This window comes from Microtus oregoni, unplaced genomic scaffold (genome assembly GCF_018167655.1).
Source record: "Microtus oregoni isolate MIOR12 unplaced genomic scaffold, Mior012 000025F_ref0000491, whole genome shotgun sequence".
In the NCBI taxonomy this organism is placed as follows: domain Eukaryota; kingdom Metazoa; phylum Chordata; class Mammalia; order Rodentia; family Cricetidae; genus Microtus; species Microtus oregoni.
The window spans coordinates 25464153-25485657 of NW_024543084.1; the positions used below are offsets into that span (position 1 = coordinate 25464153).

Consider the following 21505-nt stretch of genomic DNA (forward strand, 5'->3'; position numbering starts at 1 on the left):
GGGGTCCAACTTCAGAGTGGTCGAGACCCACACTAAATCCCCACTTAGCATGCCCAAGGCCTTATGAGCTACTTTTCCTGTAAAACCCCACACATGAGGCCTCTCTCTGTTGGAAGACATCTGGGACTCACTGGTTTTGAACTTGCCACATTTCCAGGACCAGGGGTAACTGACTGTCCTAGTGGCCAGAACTGGACGCCTGGCCTGGCTTTTGTTATCCTGTGACTCGGGGTTAGTCTCAAGATGACACACACAGCCTGTGTCTGCCCAACACCAGAGGACCTATGTGGGGTGCACCCCCTGCAGACGCCCAGGAAGCCCCAGGTGGTTGGATCTCAACCACCAGGCATGCTTCCATCACACCTACAGAAATGATTGGTTTGGGGCAGTCTCACCGTAGCCCAGGCTGCTCCCCAAATGTTCATCTGCCTCCCTCCCCCAAACCGACACGATTGCTGCCCGAAACCAGTGACCTTGGATAGTTCCTTTCGTTGTCCGTGTGTTCCCCCCTCCCCCCAAATCAAGGAATTGCTCGCAGGGAGCTGTCTAACTCGTGTTTATTCTCTGGGATTCTCAGCAGGACTTGCTTCCCCTGGAAGAACTAGAGTGTGATTCCCCATGGGACAAAAAGCCACCGCCATCTCCAGGACACTCAGAAGTACACGGAGCCCTCACTGTCGCTGTCCCCTTGGTCATCAAATTTTCGGATCTGGGCCTTGATGTGCCTCAGTTTACTCTTCAGGTAGTGACAGCGAGCCTGCTTATCCAGGAAGCCAGGATCCTGGGGGAGGGAAAGGGTTGAGGAAGTCCCCCTGGCATTCTGACCTGAGGCCTTCAAGATTTTTATTCAGCTCTTTATAAATCCCAGCTTTCACTACAGGGTCCCCGCCTCAGGACAGGACCAGAGGCCACAGCCACAAGGAGTCTCCACTCACCGCCCGCTTCTTCTCAAACTCTCTCCAGACTCGAGCTGCCACATGAGCCTCCTCCTGAAAGGGCGAGGTGGGGAAGGGGCTCAGAAGGGTGGGAAAGGGCCTACATGGCCTTGATAGCAGTGCCCACCCGTAGAGGAAGCACAGTCGCAGGGAGCTGGGGACACTAGAGGCCCCGGGGCTGACCTGGCTTCGGGGTGGGGGCAGTGACATCAGCAGGGCCTCCAGCTGCCGGAGCTTGGCCTGCGTGGCCCCCACCTCGCGCTGGAGCTCCAAGAATTCTCCGTACTGGTCCTGGAACACAGCGGCGTAGCGGCTCCGGTCCCTTCTGCTGCTCACTGGCGTGTACTTACTACAGATTGGAAGGGGGTCAGTGTGCGATTGGAAGAAAATCTGTCTTTCCACTCCATCATGGCAACTGGCTTTTCTTTGCCCACGCTGGGACCCCAGCCCCAAATGCCCTCATTTCCTAACTCAGTCCTGACCTTTCCTAATTCCGAGGCATTAAAAAGCATGGAGGGTACAGGAGCGTGGTGACTCAGGAGACTAGGGCAGGAGGTTCATGACTTTGAAGTTAGCCTAGGCTAGAAGTCCTTACAGCAAAGAGCCACAGTAGGGCACTCACAGCTCATAGTCAGGTACTGGGTTGGGACGTGGTCCCAGAACTTTGGGAGGCTTCTCTGCGTGCGGCAGGGCCCGGGGGCGTAGCTCGTCCGCAAACACGATCTTCCGGGGCCTCCTGTGGAGCTCCCCCGGCGCGGGCTGGCACTGTGCTTGCCGAGCGCGAGACACGGGGCTTCGCGACACCAGCGTCTGCGCAGCAGCGGGGATCGCGGTTAAGGGGTGTCAGGAAGCGGGGTTCCCCCACGTAGGGTCTCCGAGTGTGGCACTCACCCGGGGCTCGTGGCCCGCCGGGCGGGGTTGCGGGCGCTCCGGGACTGGCATGTGCGAGGCCGCGTCGCTCGGGCGCCCCCCGGCGACGGGAGACGAAATGCAGGCAGTGTTGGGGCCTGAGCGCCTGGACCGGAGCCTGCGGGCCGCGAGAGGACCCGGCAGACCGCGCCTGGGGGCGGGGCCTGCGGGTATTTGCGTCCGCGAGCGCGGTCCGCTGGTCGCACAACCCAGACTCCGCGCCTTAGGACGCGCACCCCGGAAGGGGGCGCTGGAGAGGCGCCCTGGCGTCACCCCGCCTCCGTCTGCATGAAGGCACGCGGTTGGCTGGCCGCGCAGTGCCGACCCGCCCCCGATTCTGAAGCCGGAAGGGCGCGACCCCGACCGCTGCGCCCACCGCCGCAGCCCACGATCACGTCCCCGCGGAATCCCCGGCCTCCGCCCACCCGCCGGTCATCCGGGTCGTCCCGCTCAGGGTCACCTGTCCCACAGCCGCGGATCCGCGCCTGACCCTGCTGCCTGGAACGCAGCTGTGCAGGAACTGCCTGCCGACCCGCTATCCAGGGCGTCCGGCTGCCGGGGCGGGGCTAAGCGCGGTGGGTGGGGCCTGTGAAATGTTGACGCCCGGGTTTGAGTCAGCCTTCTAGTGGAACTGTCTAGACCTATTCACTTTCCGAAATCTATTTGTTGGAAAAAAAAAAAGGGTAGTTTTTCCAGCTTGACTTAGTTTTTTTAATAATTGTACTTAAAAAAAAAACCCAATAAAAAAAAAAAACCCTTGTGATTCTGTGTGTAAGCAGAGGCCAGCTCAGGTTATTGGGCGTCTTTCTCTGTCTCCCCATCTTAATTTTTAATTTTTGATACTGATGCTCCCCGTTTTGGCTTTGGCTGGTCAGCGAGCTCCCAGGTAGATGTGCCTGTCACTACTCCTAGCACTGGGATCACAGCTTCATGCACCCCAGCCCTGGCACCCTACAATGGGGTACTGAGGATTCGAATCTTCGTCTGCATACTTGGGCAACAAGCACTCTAACAATGAGTCATTGCCCCATCCCTAAAAAATGTTTAGACTTTTATGATGTTAATCACGTGTGCATGCCACATGCGTGCAGCTGCTGAAAGGTCAGAGCTGTCAGGTTCCTGGAGCTACATTAAATATATTTATTATTTATTATTAAATAGCTTTTGATAGCCGGGCAGTGGTGGGGCATGCCTTTAATCCCAGCACTCAGGAGGCAGAGGCAGGCGGATCTCTGTGGGTTCGAGGCCAGCCTTGACTACAGAGATAGTTCCAGGACAGCTAGGAATGTTACACAGAGAAAGCTTGTCTTGAAAAACAACAACAAAAAAGGTTTCGATTTGCCTTTTTCCCCCAATTCTTACTGCACTTTGTGTGTGCTCCCCTTCTGCAGTGTGTGCTCTGGAGTGGAACTCGGGTTGTCAGGCCCTGTGGCAAGTGCCTGTACCAGCTGAAGTGGCTAACAAGCCTTTTGGGGAATAGAATCAGGGTTCCACTATGTTAGCTGACTTCAGCTGGCGATGGGCTTTATTTCAGCCGGGGCATGATGCGGATGAACAGGATCATGCTGATGAAGACGAAGCACACGACGATAAGCATGGCCCACAGCAGCCAGTTCACTGACTTCTGTGCGTGCTGCTCCAGGCGCTCCGATTCCATCTTCAGCTTCTCCAGGTTCTGGTCGGCCATCTTCAGAGAGTGTGACAGGGTCTGTGGGAGGAGCGGGGACCAAATGTGATCACTACCTCCTGCGTGGTTTGTGCTTCTAGTCCAAGCTGATGCTGTGCCCTCTGCGGGGTATCCCTCAGCCACCCCTCCTTGGGCTTTACCAAACTCCTGCTGAGCCTACAAACACCGACACTGGTCCCAATTTCATCCCTCTTCTGCAGACCTTCCTCAGTGCCCCAAGGCAGAGCTGCCGTGTTCCCACACCTGGTTGTCCTTCTTGATGACACTCTGGGCGGCCAGTGTGTTGGTCTTGAGGCTGCGTGCCAGGCCTAGCATTTCCTCCGCCAGCTTTTCCTGGAGGCTCTGGTGCCTCTGGAGGACGAGGTCGAGCTCAGACGCTGAATGCTTCTCATCTGCAGGCCTGGACCCCTTTGCTCTGCCGACGCCACATGTAGTGGGTACCCAGGAGTGACGGAGAGATATAGACACCCACATGGCGCCTTCCCAAGGATCCCTCAGTGCTGCCCGGGACTCAGTTTCCCCGGCTTTTTTACATCCCAGAAACAGCAACCCAGAAAGGACTACCAGTGGGCAGTGGGTCCATGTAGCAGCGCCTCAAAGGCCCCAGCTTCATCCAGCGCCCCCTTTCCCCACTTCTCAGTGGCTAAGATACTCACCTGCGCTTCCTCATGTCCATCTCAAGCTCTGGAAGCAAAAGAGGCCAAGGACGAAGGTTGGTTTCCTACCTCCAACTCTTGCCCTTGCCCTGTGCCAACTCTGCTACCCAGAATGCTGTTGGGCCTATGAACTACTGTCCCCTGGTCTCACCATACTTGAAAGTCCTAGGAAGAGTGACTTGTAGAACACCTGTCCTATCCCCAAGGTGCCAGGCCTGGGGACGCCTTCTCTTCCTCAGCCATCCCCCCCCCCCCCCCCGCCCCAGGCATTACTCAGTTGACCCTGGGTGGCCTGCTTCCAGGGCTGGGAAAATCAAAGCAGGCAGGCATGAAGAGTGTGGGCAGCAGGGACAGTCAGTCCTCAGCATGACTCACCCCCAGACGGCTCCTGTGGAGAGAGGGAGAGGCATGAGGCCATGCACTTTGATGTTGTCCCTAAATCTCTCTACCTTGGGATGACCCACGTGAAGTGCTCTGAGGTATTGTAAAGAAACTGACCCAAATTCTGATGGGGCCAACTCTGGGGCTTAAACAGACATGCTCCTTCCCCTTTTTTTTGAGACAGGGTTTTACTGTGTAGCCCTGGCTGTCCTGGAACTTGCTCTGTAGACCAGGCTGGCCTCGAACTCACAGAGATCTGCCTGCCTCTGCCTCCCGAGTGCTGGGATTAAAGGCCAGTGCCACCACCGTGATTTTTCCCATGAACCAATTCGTATTCCTTTAGCAATGTCTTGAGCACCTTCTCTGAGGAAGCCTTGTCTGTGGGCCCTCCAGGGTCTTTGGTACTATGTTCGATCTCTGTCCCTGTACAGACTATTCTGTTGCTATCACGAGGATGGTCCCAGGGACAAGGGAGGGAATCCTACCGTGCCCAGCAGCTCACTCCGCATCTCACTGGTGTAACGTGCCCGGGACTGCAAATGTACGGTCTTTGTGGCAGGCACCCGCTCCCTGGCTGTGGTGGGCACGCGGCCAGGGGCCAGGAACTGGTTAGCTAGAGCCTTCTCGGAGGAGGAGGTCTGAGGGAACGTGGGAACGTGGGAAGGGGGGGATAAATCACTGGAGGCTGTGTCCAGTCCTTGGGGGCCGTAAGACCCGAGGGGTGGAAGGACGGGCTCACCAGCTTCTCAGCCTGCAGCATGCCCTTCAGGAAGTCCACCTTGCGCGAGTACTCGCTGATGACTTCGGAGGCAGGTTTGCTGAAAAGCAGCAAGAGGAAGTCAACCTGCCACTGTCGCAGCCTCGGGGAGGGTCTCAGTGCCGCACACTCACCTGGCTTGGATTTTCAGGGCCTGCAGCATGTCTTCCAGGGCACCCACATACTGGGAGGGAAGGGAGTGTGTCAGCCAGGCTAGGACCCCAAGGACTGCTTGCAAGAGAAAGGGGTGGGCCCAAGGGGGCGGGATTACGGACCGGGGGAGGGGCATATAGGCACAGAGGGAGTGGCCTGTGCACGAGGGGGGTGAGATCAGGGAGAGCAACCTGGGTATCTAGGACCTGCGCGCCAAGGGGCGGAGCCGCACTTGAAGTGCAGCACCCAGCCGGAAGGGGCGTGGCCAGGGAGATGGCTCGTCTGCCTTTAGGGTTCGAGGCCTCTGCGGGAGCGTAGGAGTCCCTCACCTTCTCCAGACGCCACTCGTTCGGCTCCCGCTTTTCTGCCGCCATCGACTCGCAGCGACACAGCAACCGCACGAGGTTCAACTCCAGCCGCGACGTCGCCAGCGGGCGGTGACTGGCCCCTTCCGTCTGCGCCATCTTGGAAAAGGGCGGAAGTGCCTGTAAGGGGGCTTGCTTTTGGGCGTTCGTCCCTTCCCCTCCGAGGTCCGCCCTGCTGGGCTTTGGACGGAAGTAATGTTTCAAGCCCCGGCGCTGCGCCTGCCTTGTTCAAAGATAAATCTTGTTGTTGTTGTTGTTTAAATGAGAGTGCATCTTTTAAAGTTGTACTTTTGTTGTTTGACCTTTTTTCTTATTTTGGGCAGAATCTCTGACCCAGACAGGCCTGGGGCCGCCGATCACGCTCGGGAAGCGTTGGCTGGCAGGACCGAAAGGGCCGTTGTCAGCTTCGGACCCACGCGCAACGCTCCCGGGTCACTGCGTTCCGCTTACTCGTCACAGCTCCCCAGTGCGCGTTTCTCCTCTGAGCGCTCCGTAGCCAAGCCCCAGCCTTCGCTTTCTCCTTTCCTGGGGCTTTCCCCGAGCCTAGCTTGATGACATACCAGGTGGGCGCTTCCGTCGGACAGACCGGCTAGTTTCCAGCCCTGGCAACCTGCCTCCCGAGCTCTGACCCAGCCGTTTCTATCCTCAGCCAGAGCCTTTCCATTCTGTAATAAATCATTATGGTCCATTTTATGAAAATGGAGCTCGCCAGCGAATCACAGATCATCAGGAAGCAATAGGCCCCTCTTTTACAAAACAGGGTGTCTCTAGCTGTCCTGGAACTCACTTTGTAGAACAGGTTGGCCTCGAACTCACAGAGATCCGCCTGCCTCTGCCTCCCGAGTGCTGGGGTTAAAGGCGTGCGCCACTACTGTTCGGCTCATCCACTCTTTTATTTTTTTTTAAGATTTATTTATTAATTATGTATACAATGTTCTCTCTGCATATATGCATATGCAGAAGAGGGCACCAGATCTCATTATGGATGGTTGTGAGCCACCATGTGGTTGCTGGAGATTGAACTTAGGACCCCTGGAACAACAGCCAATGCTCTTAATCGCTTAGCGATCTTTCCAGCCCCTCATCCAGCACTCTTAATATGAAGTGAGGATTTTTTTTTCTCATATTGCCCAACTCTGAAATTGAGCCAGCTTCCTTTACTCTGTTGGAAAAGCAACTGCTACATTTCTCCGTCTTAAAGGGACAGGACCCAATTGGGGGGGAGGGCAGATCTGGATCATGGTCTGTGATACGCTGGCGAGCTCCATTTTCATAAAATGGACCATAATGATTTATTACAGAATGGAAAGGCTCTGGCTGAGGATAGAAACGGCTGGGTCAGATATAGCATCCTATAGGAATATAGGAATCCAATGCCAATCCAATCAGGCCACTGTGTGTGCGCGCGCGCACGTGCGCACACGCACGCGTGCGTGCGCACACACGTCTGTTGAGCATTCGTGTTTGCATGGAGACCTGTTCCCTGTGGAGGTCAAAGTGCAACCTCAGTGTCATTCTCTCTTCCATCTCCCCCTATCTCTCAACAGTCTCACCAGACCAGGCTGGCTTTGAACAAAGATCTTCCTGTCTCTACCTCCCAAGTGCTGAGACTAAAGATGTGCAGCAGCATGCCTGAATTCGAGATATGGTCTCTGGCCTCTGTAGGCTGGGCTAGCTAGCTCTTCCCAGAACTGGGATTACAAGCCCTCAGTACTACACCTAGCTTTTAGTGTTTTGGCTTTGAATTTTATTTAAATTATATGTATGTGTGTGGGTCTATGTGCATGTATGGATTCATGCCTATAAGTGCAAATGCCCATGGAGGCCAGAAGTAAACACTGGATCTTCTGGAACTGGGACCACAGGTGGTTGTGAACTCCCCAAAGTGGGTGCTGGGAATTGGAATCAGGTCCTCTGCAAGAACAGTATGTGCTCTTAACCACTGAGCCCCCTCCCATGACTTCTGAGAATGAGAAGTGTAGGGCAAACCATCTCCAATCTGAGCAAGTTTCTAACAAACCCTGGGCTGAATAAATGGCTCAGCAGTTAGAAGCTTGTGGTGCTCTTGCAAGAGGACCTGAGTTCAGTTCCCAGAACCCATGTCAGGTAGCTCACAATCTCCTACAACTCCAGCTCCAGGGACCTGCATTCACACGTACACACCCACACAAAGACACACAATTAAAACACACACATTTTAAACTGGGCATGGTGGCTTATGTCTTTAATCCCAGCACTCAGGAGGCAGAGACAGGTGGATCTTTGAGGTAGAAGCCAGCCTGGTCTATAGAGTTAGTTCCAGGACAGCCAGGACCACACAGAGAACCCTGTCTCAAAAGTCATATATATTAATATTTAAATATGAATAAATATATATTTAAACCTTAAAAAACAAAAATGGCATTGGCTCCGCTGACAGTGGAGTTAGGGTGTGAGGGTCGTGTGGTCCTGGGTCCTCTGAAAGAACAGTAAGCACTGTAACTTCTGAGCCAGCTCTACCAGGCCATGGAGATAAAGCCTCACTCTGCAGCCCCGACTCACAGATCCATCGTGAGCAGCACACGAACAGACGGGGTGACCCTGTGTTGTTTGTGTGCACCATATGTGTTGCTGCGACCTGCGTGTCTTCAGGACTGACCCAACTGGGTGACACACGATGAAGAAACAACAGACACACACAGAAAAGCTGGCACTGAGTGGGATTTTTTAAATTTTGAAACTATATTTGTGTGCATATGTGCTCCTGTGCCCTATGTCACAGTGCACAGATGACTTGCGGGAGTTGGTTCTCTTCCACCGTGTGTGAGTTCACCTGCCACTGCTACTGACTTCATGTCAAGGGAAGGGGAGGTCTTCATGAGTACCAGAGCATGGCACGAAACCCACCCCTCAGGTCACCTGGGTCCTGCTCACTTCAGAAATACCCTGGAGACACTGAAGCCAGCGTTGACAGAGGGACTCGGGGAATGACAATGTGTGACAGCTTTCCCTCTCCAGCCTTGGGACTTAGGACAGACAGTGCTGTCAGTATTAGTCGTGTTGAGCTTGCCTTGAATCTGAAACACGAAAAGTACTGTGCATGCCTCGATGACCACATCTGTCCAAGGGGTTGGGACATGTAAAGAGGGTAAAGAGGCTGCCCTCAAAAGGACAAGGGCTTGCATTCAAATCCCCAGCACTCACAGAAAGAACCAAGAGTAGTCTACAGTCTGGGACCAGACTTCAGGCTGCCCTGCGGTGGTCCTGTCCAGTTAGGGTCAAGGACGACATGAAAAGGTGGCGGCACTGGGGAGATGATTCAGAGGTTAAGAACACTGAATGCTCCCCAGAGGATCTAGGTTCGATTTTCAACACCCTCAATGGCAGTTACACCCATCTGTAACCCTAGTTCTAGGGAGCTGAGACCCAGATCTGGCTTCCACAGGTATCAGCCGTGCACATGGTATACAGGCATACACATTCTGTCAAAACACCCGTTAACATAAAATAAAAATACTTAAGTCTCAAAAAATATTAAAAGGCAAGGGCAACCTTCCTGAGGTGTGGAGAGGGCGACCTCTGGGGTGAACTTCCCTTGGGATTTTCAAGTGTGTGGTCCAGCAGAGGGCTCCCAGAGAGGTCCTGTAAGGCTTGTTCTCCAGTCTGGCCCTTCATCCTGCTCGATCTCAGCAAGACCAATGGACAGAGATAGGACGGATGGGACAGTAGAGGAAGCTCAGCCTCTTAGACTGGAGACACACCCCAGGCAATCAGGCAATCCTCATAATCCAGCTTCGGAACCGCTGCAAGCTGCCCCGGAAGCAGATGAGGGTGACACGAGACTCCGAGGGCCTCCTCACCACTGTACCCATCAAATGTACCTGACCCTGAGAAGACTCCTGTGCAGTCGCCTCCGAAGCCTCTTGGCTTGGGGAGGGGGGGGGAACAGAGGTAAATGTAATGGTCTGCTCTGTCCTTTAAGAGAAAAGACAAGACACGCCCACTCCCTTCCCGGTCCGCTGGGGCAGGCTGATCTTCAGCTTCTAGCCTGAGTCCTTCCCTTTCTGTCTCTCCCTTCCCCCTTCTGTTTCTCTCTTCTTCTTCTCCCCTTCCCCTCCATAACCCACTAAATAAATATCCAACCTCACTCTGCATGGTATGCCTAAACATGTCTCTGTCTCTTTCCCACCGCATGGACCAGCTGCCTTTGGAGACCTGTGGCGTGGTCTCTCCTCGTGGGACTGGCTGCCCCATCGAGGTCTCTCACCACCACGTGGCTCCCTGCCTGGCTGCTCTCAGACCCACAACCCACTGTCTGCTGCCACTTTAGGGACCCAAGGTGTGCTCTCGGGACCTACTGCCTGCTGCAGCCACTCAAGGACCTGCAGCATTTTTACTTAAGCCTTTAACAGCAAGGTTTATATAGCCCTGGCTGGCTTGAAACTCATTATGTGGACCAGGCTGGCCTCAAACTCAGAGATCCATCTGCTTCTGCCTCTTGAGTGCTGGGATTACAAGTGTGCACCACCACCACATGTCCTTTGGTTTTTAATAAATAAAGACTATTTTATAGTCCTTTATAAAAGACTATAATAATGTTTTTAAAAGGTCAGTCAGGTGTAAGGAGTGGTTCTACAATCTCAACACTAGATGGAGCCAGCTGGTCATTCAAGGAGCTCAGGTTCAGAGCTGTCTCAAAGATGAGAGCCACAGAACAAGATCTCCGGCTTCTACACATGTATATAGAGATAAGTTAATTTTTTTTCTTTTTCTTCTTTTCAAGACAGGGTTTCTCTGTCTTGGAACTCAGCTCTATAGACCACGCTGGCCTCAAACTCATGTTCCCTGGCTTTTGCCTCCCAAGTGCTGGGATTAAAGGCATGTGCTACCACTGCCTGGCAAAAAAATATTTTTTTAAACTACCAAGAGCTACCTGCTGTACCACCCCTATTCCCCAGTCTCATGCCTAGGAAGCAACCATTCCCACCCCAGGCAGAGAGGGTGCTACAGGCCCCATGGGATCAAACACAACCTTAATTTGAATGGAGGGCTATGACTGGCAGGATACCCTGGCCACACTTCTCTCCTGGATACATAAGCAGGCTCTTTGCTTGCTTCCACGGGCAGCCTGGTGATGCCCTCCTGTGTCCTTAGGATGGACTAGCACAGGGTTCCACAAAAGGCTAAAGCAGTCAGTTCTTTGTGTGACGGGCACACTATCTAGTCCTGGAACTTGCTATGTAGACCAGGCTGGCTTCAAACAGTGTTGAGTTCACCTGCCTCTGCCTCAGAAGTGTTGGTATTAGTATGCCTGGCTTGTTATTTTGAGACGTGGCCGGCCCATGTATGTATCTAGCCTGGTTAGTTTTATTTCAACATGACACAAGCTAGAGTCATCAGAGAGGGCACAGGAAACCTCAAATCAGAGTCTTTATAAGCTGGAGCTGTAAGCAAGCCTATGGGCATTTTCTTAGTGAATGGTGGGGCCATCCCTGACCTGGTCTGGGTTCTGTAAGAAAGCAGGCTGAGCAAGCCAGTAAGAAGCAACTTCCATGTCTTTTCCATCAGCTCCTGCCTCCAAGGTTCCTGTCTAGTTTGAGTTCCTGTTCTGACTTTTAATGAATAGTGATAAGGAAGAATAAACCAAATAGACCCCTTCCTCCTCCCCAATTGCTTTTTTGGTCATGGTGTTTCATTAAAGCACTAGAACCTCTAGACCGTAGCCCAGGCTAGCTGTGAACTCTCGGCATGTAGTTAAACTCCCCAATTTTACAGAATCCAGTCACTTCGGAAACAAACCTCTGAGTGTGCTCACGAGGCTTAGGTTACTCTGAGCCTCGAGTAGCCATGTCTGCCCTTCTGTCATGGACTATGTACTCAAATTATGAGCCCAAACCAACCCTTCCTTCAGTGACATCTGTTGCCAGGCATTTTGCCAATGCAATGAAGTGGCTAACAGCTGTGTGCCACCTGTCAGACTTCTCTATCTGCCACCTCTGTGGAGAGGCTGGAGGAGCTGCCAACAGGATAAGAATGCAGGGCAGATCAGGAGGGCGGCTCAGAAGATATATTCTCAGCACTACCTGTGGCTCACAAACATCTATAACAGTCTCCAAACCTTGGGGGGTTGAGAACTGCTGCTCTGGGGCCAAGAGTCTCCAAACCTGGGCCAGTAAGTCCCGCAAGTCTCCCAGGCCCCAGGGAGTCGGGGCCCTTATGGGAAATGAGTGGGGTGGACTTTTTGTGACACAGACCAAGCTAGTTCTCAACTCCTTATCCTCTTGCCTCCATCTTCTGAGTGCTGGTACTAGGTGTGCTCCCAAGACCAGCCTGAAGGGAAGTGTGTGTGCATGTGCTCCTGCACACAGGCTGGAGGATGCCAAGTGTCCTGCTCTACCACTCTGTCCTGTTCTCTTGGCACGAGGCATACCAGCTTTTACACAGGTGCTAGAATTTGAACTCAGGTCTTCCTATTTGTACACCAAGTGTCCCGAGCTGTCTCCCCAGCTCCTAGTGGGAATTTCATACATTTTTAGTACATCTACTTTAAAAACAAAAAACTGTATTTATTTTATGTGTACAGGTATTTTGCCTGCATATGTGTGTGCACCACCTGTATGCCTGGTGCCCATGAGGCCAGAAGAGGGTGCCCAATCCCTTGGATTCGGAGTTACAGGAGAATATGAGGCTCCAGCTGGTGCTGGGAACAAAGCCATCTCTTGGTCAAGGGTTCTTCACGGCAGGGCCATTTCTCCAGGTCTTGGGCACTTGAGAACAGGTGTGGAATCTCTCACCTGTTCAACAGTTCGTTCCAGGCTATGGATGCCTCAACTGGCCTCTGCAGCTCCCTGGGTAACAGAAGCAGCCTCTTCATGGAATGAGGTCCTAATGGTCCTTTTCTTTCTCTTCATGCAGGCCTCACTCTCAGCCCAAGTTAGCTGGAACCTCATGCTTCACCTCTTGGGTGCGGCCTTTGCTGTGGGCAGTTCTGGCTTCACCTTGTCCACCTTGGGAAGGACAGCTCAGGCAGCACTGGCTGGTATTCAGGTAGGCCTTTCCTCAGACAGGACCCCACCCACTCCGATCCAGCCTCGCAGCAAGGCCACACCAACTCAAGCACTTTTATTTCACACCTCTGCAGACCTTCCTTGGTCCCAGGCTGGTGGCCTGTGTGTACGTCTAGGAGGGGGGTGGAGCCTGAGAGAAGAGAGCTGTGCTCTAAAGGACCCAGGCTGTCACTGGGGCTGCAGAGGAGCTCCAGCCTGGGCTGCCTCCCCCTAAAGGTCCAGAGTCCCTGGCCCCAAGGCACAGTGGGCAGAGCCAAGTAGGCTACATTCAGGCTTCCCTGGAATGCAGGTTGGTGGGGCTTCCCACTCCTGTCCTGTCTTCAGCCAATAGCTGTGACCCTGTGGAAAGCTCCAACGCTGGAAGGTTCTCTGGCTGTATGGCCAATTCTGGGAGGCATCTGGGAGGGCAACAGATGTCCTACAAGTCCACTGTCCACTGGCCGGGGATGGAGCCGGCAGCTGGGCGTGGCCACCCCCATCCGGGTCACAAAGGTGGAAAGAGCTGATATGAAAGCCCTCATATACACATATAAAATAACAGTTTGGTCCTCCAGTAAGGCTGTTAGAACTAGTTATGTAAACAACAAACAGAGAAACAGTTACTGAGACTAAGTACAAAGGTCACCACTGTGTAGACTGGGGCTCCTGGCCAGCAGCCCCGAGCCTTCACGCCACACAGAGCTGGTGCCTGTCTCATCCTTCCGGATGCTTTTCATTTTGGATCCTTCTCAGAGAGCGGAAGGCCAGCTCCGCAGCTGGGGTTTCAGGTCATGCAGACTGCCTACCATAGTCCTCAGCCATTGGCCTGGCTGGAGTTGGGGGGCAGGCAATAGGTAGGAGGATCCGAATATCTGCGTTTGGCTCCAGGAAGTCTGACATCGTGGTCCAGGGTGCCCTGCGATGGTAGATCAGCCCCGGGGGCGATGTATACAGAATGTACCTGGTCCTGTCGGCGGGCAGGTGGCTCTCGACGCCTCACCAGAACAGCAGCCTCTGGGAGAGCAGGTGCCCAGTCGGTCAGGTGTGACGGCAGGCCCGGCGGGAGCTTGATGTTTGCCATGGGCATGATGGGGGTCCTCCGGTGTGTCTTCACTCTGACCGTGACGAAGGATGTCGGCCTTCGACGTGCAGGGGCAGCGGCCGCGGGGAGGGGGTTCGGGGTGGGCACACTGGGGCAGGGGAGAGCAGGTGCGGGGGGCCCTTGGAGAGACAGACTCGGGGTTACTGCAGCGGGGGCATGGGTGAGCTCCTGCCCTGGGCCTGCCACGGTGGGGAGAGTCATCGAATGCCACCTTCACACTGACCTTCCACGCCTCCCCGTGCGCCCCTCTCCTCCAGCAGGCTCTCGGTGCTAACCGATGTCTCCGAGTCCAGGTTTTCCTCGTCAGAGCCCCGCGGGTCCAGCTCAGGCAACCGGTATGTGATGTCCTCCCTAAGGGTGGAGATACCATATCTGAAGCCATTCCTGCCAAGAGACAACCCCCAAAGTAGTCCTTCCTGCTCCTCCTGGGCCCTCCCTCATACCAAGCACATGCAGTCAGTAATGCCCTTGGCATCTGCCCACCCCGCAACCCCACAATCAGTTTTGCATCAGGCGCCTGCTGGGACTAGATGAGTGTTAGCAGAACGGGCACATGACACTTGCTTCTCCTCCTTGATGGACTGGATCCGCTCCATGAGAATCTCCTTCTCTCGGTCCTCATCGCCACCTGCCGTCTCCTCGGGGAGGGCCTCCAGCTCCTCCAAACTGCTGTCCTGCATCACTGGGGTCCTGGGGCTTTTGGTCTGAAACAAGGAAGCGGCAGATCTGACCCAGAGCAGATCTTAGTACTTGGAGGAAGTGTGGGCAACATCAGCTCTAGGTTAGTTGTGAGGTAGACCCACTCCAGGGCTCAGTGCCTAGAGTTCTGCAGGAATCTAGTGGGAAACAGCATGCAATTCCAGGAGGTTAGGACATGCTTTATGCTATGGCCAAGACTATCCAGCATGCACCTGGAGACATGCAGCCCAGCCCACACAATGTGTACATACCCGGACCCCCTCATAGGGAGACGAAAACCCCAGTTTGAGAGGCCATGGCTGGGAGAGAAACAACACAGGTGAACTGGTGTGCTGAGCCTGCCACACTGGCATGAGCAGGATCTGACCAGCAGCTGGTAGCAGGTTGAAGACCAATTGGCTCCCATGGGAGCTCAGGACCTGCCCCCTCCCCCAGCACCAGAGTGGGTGCTTCTGCCATGAGAACTCCTATGCACTATGTTCAGGCAAGGAGGAAGTCAGGCCAGGCATGTCTGGGCAACAGAGGGGCTGTGTCTGGCTAAGTGGAGTTAACCATTTGGTGATGGCAGGGCTCTGCCCCACTTGCCCACGTGGCCACACCTTATGGCCTAAACCCCTGCCCAGCCATACAAAGACCAGCCCCAAGGCCAGCACTCACAGCATTTTGCCGCAACAGGGAGAGCCTACGGAATGCAATGCTCTCAGCTGCCTCCAGCTGGTTGATCTCCTCCATCTTCATCTTGTACTTCCTCATCTGTTCTTTGATGAGCATCTCCACACACCTGTGGACAGACTCAGTCAGTCCCAGAGAGCCGCACAGGGCCTGGGCCAGGGCTGGGACCCTGGGATACCTTGTGACCTCAGGGGGGCTCACTGCCTCTTTGAGAGTGCCCAGGGCAGGAGGTAAAAGGCTGGTGTAGGCTGGCAGGGGAACTACTTTCCTAGGAAAGGAAAGGGTCCAGAGAGACCGGGGCCCTGTCAGAGCTCTGTGAGCTCGACTCCCATGGCGCCTACTCGACGGTCAGCACCAGTGAGGGGAAAGGCAAGACTCCCTATCATGACCAGAGGACACAGGGAGTGAGTCTGTGCCTGTCCCGCCACCTCCCAGTGGCTTTGGGCTCCTTCCTCACCCACAACATTTTTTGTTGGTGGCCAGGAGCATGGCTGGGGATCAGAGGGATCCTCCTCAGTTTTACCTTAAGAAAGCTGCCAAGAGGACAGGCCATTAAAGGTCCTCTTCTGGCAGGCTTTTTATGTTTTCACTGGGGGATAAGGCTAGGATATGGAACAAGACCTTTAGCCCAGAGCCACACTCCAGCCTTTCGGAGTTCTAAAGAAAATGATGGAAAACTGCTTGTCCACCCAGAGGTGGACACACTGCTCTAATGGCCACCTTTCCCCATCAGGGGGCTTAGGGGTCTCATCCCTTGAATGCTTCGAGCAACTCAGAGCATGGTCTTCACTGAATAGGGAGATGTGTGGCCGTGCTCTCCTGGTGTGTGGAACCCTGCCTCCATGTTGCCTGCACTGGGGTGGCTTCTGGAACCCCAGTTCCACTCATTTCAAATCTGCCTTTTGTTAAATATTAGGTTTTAGTTAAAACAGTGTGCTTGCTACAGCACACACTGAGGAGGGAGGGCCTGGCAGGCCTGAGCATGTGTGTTGGGGACACATGGAACCCTGCTTCCAGCTCTTAGCATCATAGGAAAGAAAAAGAGGTGTGTTCGTGTATGCATGGTGTGTGTGCATGTGGAGGGGAGGGGAGGGAAGACTGTTGAAGAAACCTAAGGGGCCACTGGAAAAACAGCTCAGAAGTTCAAGGTGTTTGCTGCCAAACCGGATGACCCGAGTTTAATCCCTCAGACCTACAAGGAAAAAGAGAACCAACTCCTGGAAGTTGTCCTTTGAGCACCACACCTGTCACAGCATGTATGACCTGAGATTCCTGGGTGATGGAGGCTAGGCGGGCTTTGAGTGAGCTCTCGTTAGATTCTGGAGACAGTCATGCTCTGTAGCTGACCTGGAACGGGACAGGGGACTCACGTGGTAATCTTCAGTACATCCTTCATGCTGGTCAGAGGGTCCGAGTTGTCAGGGCAACGTAGTAGGCAGGGTGCAAAGATGATGGCCAGAGCTCCTGGTGACATGCGGTTCACATCCTCAAGTAGGGCCACCCTGCAGAGCCAACAGTTAGGGGGAACCCCTCCTGCACCCCTCCCTGATCCCAATGCCAGGTTCATGTCTTGGTATTAGTGGCCAGGACATGCTGCAGGGTCACAGGGCACAGCCGTGTGGGCTCCTGGGGGAGGGGCACTTGCTTGACAAGATGGAAGATGAGCCTCTCCAGAGAGGTGTGGTTGGCCTCAGGCAGGTGGTCCAAAACCGCATAGATGGCAGCCAGCTGTTCCTGCTTCTCGGGAAGCTCTGGGGGAGGCCAGGGCCATCAGTCCTGGGTGGCATCACCCAAGCATTTGGGGTGCACCAAGGCCCTTCATGTTTCCAGAGGGAAACAGCCAACCCAAACTGTGGGCCCCAGCTGGAACAGAACATGCTCCAGGCCTCACCCCTTTCTCTATGGCTCACCAACAGCCCTGAGGAAGTCTCCGTACTGGGCAAAGGTCATGAGGGGCTCAGGCAGCTCCCTCAGCCACTGCTTCAGGACCCCAGTAATGGCGTGGATGGGGAAGTCTTCCAGGTTGACTGCAGCAGGGTCTGCAGGCGGGAACAGGTGAGCAGTGACTGGGTGCTGACCAGTGGGCCCGGCTAGGGCATCTGCTTCTAGTGCCTTACCTGTCTGTAGTGCCTGCCTCAGTTCCCGAGTCCGGTTAGCAGCACCCGATTTGCGGTAGAGACCCTCAGTATACAGGCCGTGCATCTCTACATGTTCTAGAAGCTTCTCCAGCACGATGGGCACGGAGGCCTTGTCACTGGTTAGGCTGTCCACACACACACCAAAGTGGCCTGGCTCGGCACCCGGCTCACTCTACAGTTGGGGTGGAGAATCAGTCCTGACGGCCACTGGCCCCAGCCCCCTCTATCCCTGTCTGCCCACTTTGTTCTTGAAGGGATGCTGGGGGTGGGTTCTGGGCTTGTGGGCTCCCTCTATGCAGCACCCACAGGTTAGATGGCCCTTCCTGGGGAGAAGGCGCCCCAGCCCCACAGCCCTTTAACAGATTGGGCTCTAATTCTTGTGCCACAAACTTGGACCCCAACACCTTCATGCACAGTTGAGGGCCTCCCTCTGCGAGGCCCAGGACTCTTTAGCAGGGGAATTCTTGCAGGGGAACCGGAGGCCACAGCCCTCCTGCCACTCCCCTGGGAGGCCTAGCTGTAATGTTCTAGAAAACTCCAGGTTTAGGCACACTCACCTTCCTCCTTCCTGTGTAGGAGCAGTAGCTCTGAATCTTGTGCACGCATTTTTTGTGGCAGGTCATCTTGCATACTAAGGGGCCAGAGCGGAAGTTACAGAGGGTACAGAGGACCCCAGGTTCCTGAGAACACCCACTCACTGTCTGGGGACCTTGACTGCATTCTAAATCATATGGATCATGCTCTGCTGATTCTCATGAGAAGATGGGTGGGTGGTAACTGGTGCTCAGGAGAGACCTAGGTCTTGGTTATACAGGAGGCACCTGTGGGAACTCAGCCTGACAGTGGCTGAGTGATACTCTTTCAACTACACTAGGATGTCAGCTAAGATCTAGGGCGGTGGGACCAGCACTGTCAAGGTGTAGATGTGTGTTTGTGTGTGTACATGCATGCATGTTGGGGTGGAGCTTCCAGTCCTGAGCCCAGAGGAAATGAAGAGACCCAGGACATTGAGTCAGGAGGTCAGCTGGGCCTGGCTTGGCCACCCTCTGGATGCACAACCAGCCAGCTCTGCGTTGCATTTGTGTATTGGCATGCTTTAGAGGATAAGTGAGGTGTCTGTGAAGAACTGGAAGGGGTGAAGGTTGAAGCTGTGTGAGCACCATGAACCATGGTACATAGGTAGGGCCCCCATGACAGTCAAGTTGCCTGCCTCTGTGTATGTGTATGCGTGCCTGCAATGCGTTGAGAGGAGCATTCTGAAGAACGGGCAGGAGGACAAGGAGGGTGGCAGAGGTAGGGCACCCATGTGGCCAGGACAGGGTGGGGCTCACCACTGCACAGCAGAGCCTTGTCCATGAGCCAGATATAGGAGAGACACTGCTCACACGACTGCGGGATGTTCACCTGGTAGCTGGCAAACACATGTCCATTGTGCTCCTGGACCTGGGGTGGGAAAGGGAGTGGGAAGGCTGGGCTGAGTGGGCACCTTTCCCACTCCACTGTCTCAGTAGCAGCTCCTTCCCATGGCTCTGAGGTGCTGGATGGGCTGCACACAATCAACATATGAACCCAAATGGACACACAGCTACTCACAGCATGCTCCTGCGCGTGCACGCGCGCGCGCGCACACACACACACACACACACACACACACACACACGGCTACTCACAGCACGTTCCTGTTTCCGCTTCTTCTTCTGGGCTTTGCTCTGCTGAGAGAGAGAGATGAAGCCCATGTGGGGATGAATAGTCAGACCAACTGTCCCCTAGGAACATCCCTGTCCTCAGAAAGAAGGTAGGGAGCTTGGAAGCACCATGACCCACCTGGAGTAGCATAAGGCACCCTAAAACCCACAGCCTGCTCAATAGAGTAGCATCGGGGTCATGGTTGACCAGGGAGATGATGGTGCTATAGCCGGTAGGGCTGGGAGGATGAGGTCTGCTAGGGTGGTGGGTGAGGCTGGGGAGAGATGTGTGTGACTAAATGGGAGGGGCTGGGCAAGGAAGACATGGGGGAGGACCCAAGACAGGATGGGGGTTGTGGGGGTGAAAATGCCTACCTTAGTCGGCTCAAAGTCAGTTTTGGTGTAGCTGCGGGTGAACTCATCCAGCAGTGACTGGAAGACATTGAGGACCAGGTTGGTGTCCTTCTCCCCACGCTCGGCAGCCAGGTTGTTGACAACGATCTGGTAGTTCTCCATTAGGTCCTTGTAGCCTACATGGATCTTTCCGTTCTGTAGGAACATGACAAGGTGTCCCCATGACCCAGTCAAGGGCTTGTGGAGTGGGTCTGGGGGAGGTAAGGTATGGGCAGCTGGGGTGGAGTCCACGCACAGGCACGGAGTACATGGTCTTAATGTTGCTCCTGAACCGCTCGGTGGCCTCGATGAACAAGCTCTCGATGGGTGTCTTCTGTGAGCGCAGGTCGTTCACCTGCAGGGAGAGGTGGTCAGGGCTGCTCACATTTAGTCAGTGCCAGCTATGAAACCTGACTCAGCGTGGGGCTCCTGTCCTACATGGCCATTCTAGCCCAAAGGGCATCATGCATGCATCTGAAGATGGCTACAGGACAGGGTTTTGTGGGGCTTCGCAATGTGTGGATGGAACCAAGGGCCTCAGGAAGGTGAGGCTTGCACTGTCCCACTCAGCCAAACTCTAATTCTTCAGAGTATTTTTTTTTTTTTTGGAATAGTTTGGCCAGTCTGGGAGTTGTAATCCTCCTGCCTCAGCTTCCCAAGGCCTGTGGCAACTACAGCAGTGGATTTCAAGCTGGAACAGCAAGATGATATGCACTATGCAGCAGAGAGCAGTACACACTCTGAACATGAACTCCTATCAGTACTCTACAGCCGTTTGCCTGAAGCTTTCGGGAGAGAAAGCTTACTAATGTTCACAACACAGACATTGACTTGGAGTGAGAAAAATACAGATGGGCCATGCAGGGGACCAGCTGGCTTTAGATTTAGAATTTAGAATTTTCTTTAAAGAACTAAACCACTTTCCAGGCTGGGGAGACGGCTCCCTGCTTTAGAGCACTGGATGTTCTTCCGGAGGATCTGGGCTCCGTTCCTAGCACACACAGACGCTCCAGGGGATTTCATGCCTTCTAGTCTCTGTGGGCACTGTGTGCAGGTGGTGAGCATACATGCAGGCAAAACATTCATACACATTTTTTTTAATTTAAGTAAGCTTGTGTGTGCACACATGCATGTCACAGCGTTATGGGGTTAGAGGACGTCAACCTGTGTGAACTGTTCTGTGTAGGCCTGGAGCATCAAACTTGGCAGCAAGCACCTTCACCTGCCACCTCAGCAGCCCTATTCCGCTTTTTTTCTGTAGACCTGAATTTAGCTCCTCCCTGAGTGCTGTGGAGAGGGAGAGGGACCTCGTGTGCTCGCTGTCCCCAGAAATCTTTTGTATGGTTTAATCCCCTGAGCAGGGGGGCAGAGCCCAGGTCCTAGGGATGAACAGCCACCTTACTGTGCCATCTCTAGCCTGGGTGCCTAACAACTGGCATCCTGGCGGCTCACCTTGTTGAGCAGGAACTCATCCAGAAACTTGAGCTCATTGGCATTGGTGATCTTGCGGAACACTGACTCACGCCACTTCTCTGACACTGTGATCTGGCCGACCTTGCGGTTTCGGTTCTTTTTCCCTTTCAGGGGCTTCTCGCCCACAGCATGGCGGTGCTGCTGGCTAGAAAGTGCTGCAGGGACACAGGGCAGTCAGAAGCAAGGTTAGAAATGAGCGCCCAGGTACACACTTAGGTCCACTCCCAGGGCTCAGACACCGCCACTGGGACCTGACAGTTGTAGGCATGGCTAGGCAACTGATTCTGGAAGTTACGGGGAACCAACCAACCTTCTAGATTCTTCTTGGCGGAGGCTTCCTGTGCCACCTGCCCTCCATTGCTCTCCATCTCCTCCACGCCCTCCAGGCTAGGTTTCTTATCCTTGGTTTTGTGCAGGAACAGCCGCTTAAAGGCAGATCTGCAGGAGACAGTGTTTTTGTTTAAATCTTTACCTC

General features: G+C 54.3%; 3 protein-coding genes across 19 annotated transcripts in view; all 3 read right to left on the minus strand.

Annotated features, from left to right (window-relative positions):
- Positions 1-540: 540 nt before the first annotated feature.
- On the minus strand, positions 541-2421 carry Ocel1 (occludin/ELL domain containing 1). The gene is made up of 5 exons (XM_041675145.1): positions 1827-2421; positions 1558-1745; positions 1119-1284; positions 936-989; positions 541-781 (listed from the first exon to the last, which is right to left on the minus strand). The coding sequence occupies exons 1-5, from the start codon at positions 1875-1877 to the stop codon at positions 653-655; spliced, it is 588 nt and encodes a 195-aa protein (XP_041531079.1). The 5' UTR covers positions 1878-2421; the 3' UTR covers positions 541-652.
- A 930-nt stretch (positions 2422-3351) lies between these two features.
- Use1 (unconventional SNARE in the ER 1) lies at positions 3352-5968 on the minus strand. The gene is made up of 8 exons (XM_041675144.1): positions 5808-5968; positions 5460-5509; positions 5308-5386; positions 5054-5206; positions 4563-4575; positions 4188-4215; positions 3775-3946; positions 3352-3552 (listed from the first exon to the last, which is right to left on the minus strand). The coding sequence occupies exons 1-8, from the start codon at positions 5940-5942 to the stop codon at positions 3370-3372; spliced, it is 813 nt and encodes a 270-aa protein (XP_041531078.1). The 5' UTR covers positions 5943-5968; the 3' UTR covers positions 3352-3369.
- A 6390-nt stretch (positions 5969-12358) lies between these two features.
- The window catches only part of Myo9b (myosin IXB), an 88138-nt gene continuing 78991 nt past the window's right edge, over positions 12359-21505 (minus strand). For 8 of the 17 annotated variants that reach the window (XM_041674143.1, XM_041674138.1, XM_041674141.1 and 5 more), the window contains 16 exons: positions 21341-21468; positions 21010-21185; positions 19814-19912; positions 19540-19713; positions 19150-19191; positions 18811-18922; positions 18037-18110; positions 17459-17651; positions 17252-17380; positions 16987-17092; positions 16712-16843; positions 15327-15450; positions 14921-14968; positions 14535-14674; positions 14194-14321; positions 12359-14089 (listed from right to left, as the gene is read on the minus strand). In XM_041674143.1, coding sequence (XP_041530077.1) covers positions 13683-14089; positions 14194-14321; positions 14535-14674; positions 14921-14968; positions 15327-15450; positions 16712-16843; positions 16987-17092; positions 17252-17380; positions 17459-17651; positions 18037-18110; positions 18811-18922; positions 19150-19191; positions 19540-19713; positions 19814-19912; positions 21010-21185; positions 21341-21468 — 2212 coding nt within the window. In that variant the 3' untranslated portion in view covers positions 12359-13682. The remainder of the gene's footprint in view (positions 14090-14193; positions 14322-14534; positions 14675-14920; positions 14969-15326; positions 15451-16711; positions 16844-16986; positions 17093-17251; positions 17381-17458; positions 17652-18036; positions 18111-18810; positions 18923-19149; positions 19192-19539; positions 19714-19813; positions 19913-21009; positions 21186-21340; positions 21469-21505) is intronic. The other 9 variants (XM_041674148.1, XM_041674137.1, XM_041674149.1 and 6 more) reach the window with 4 other exon arrangements.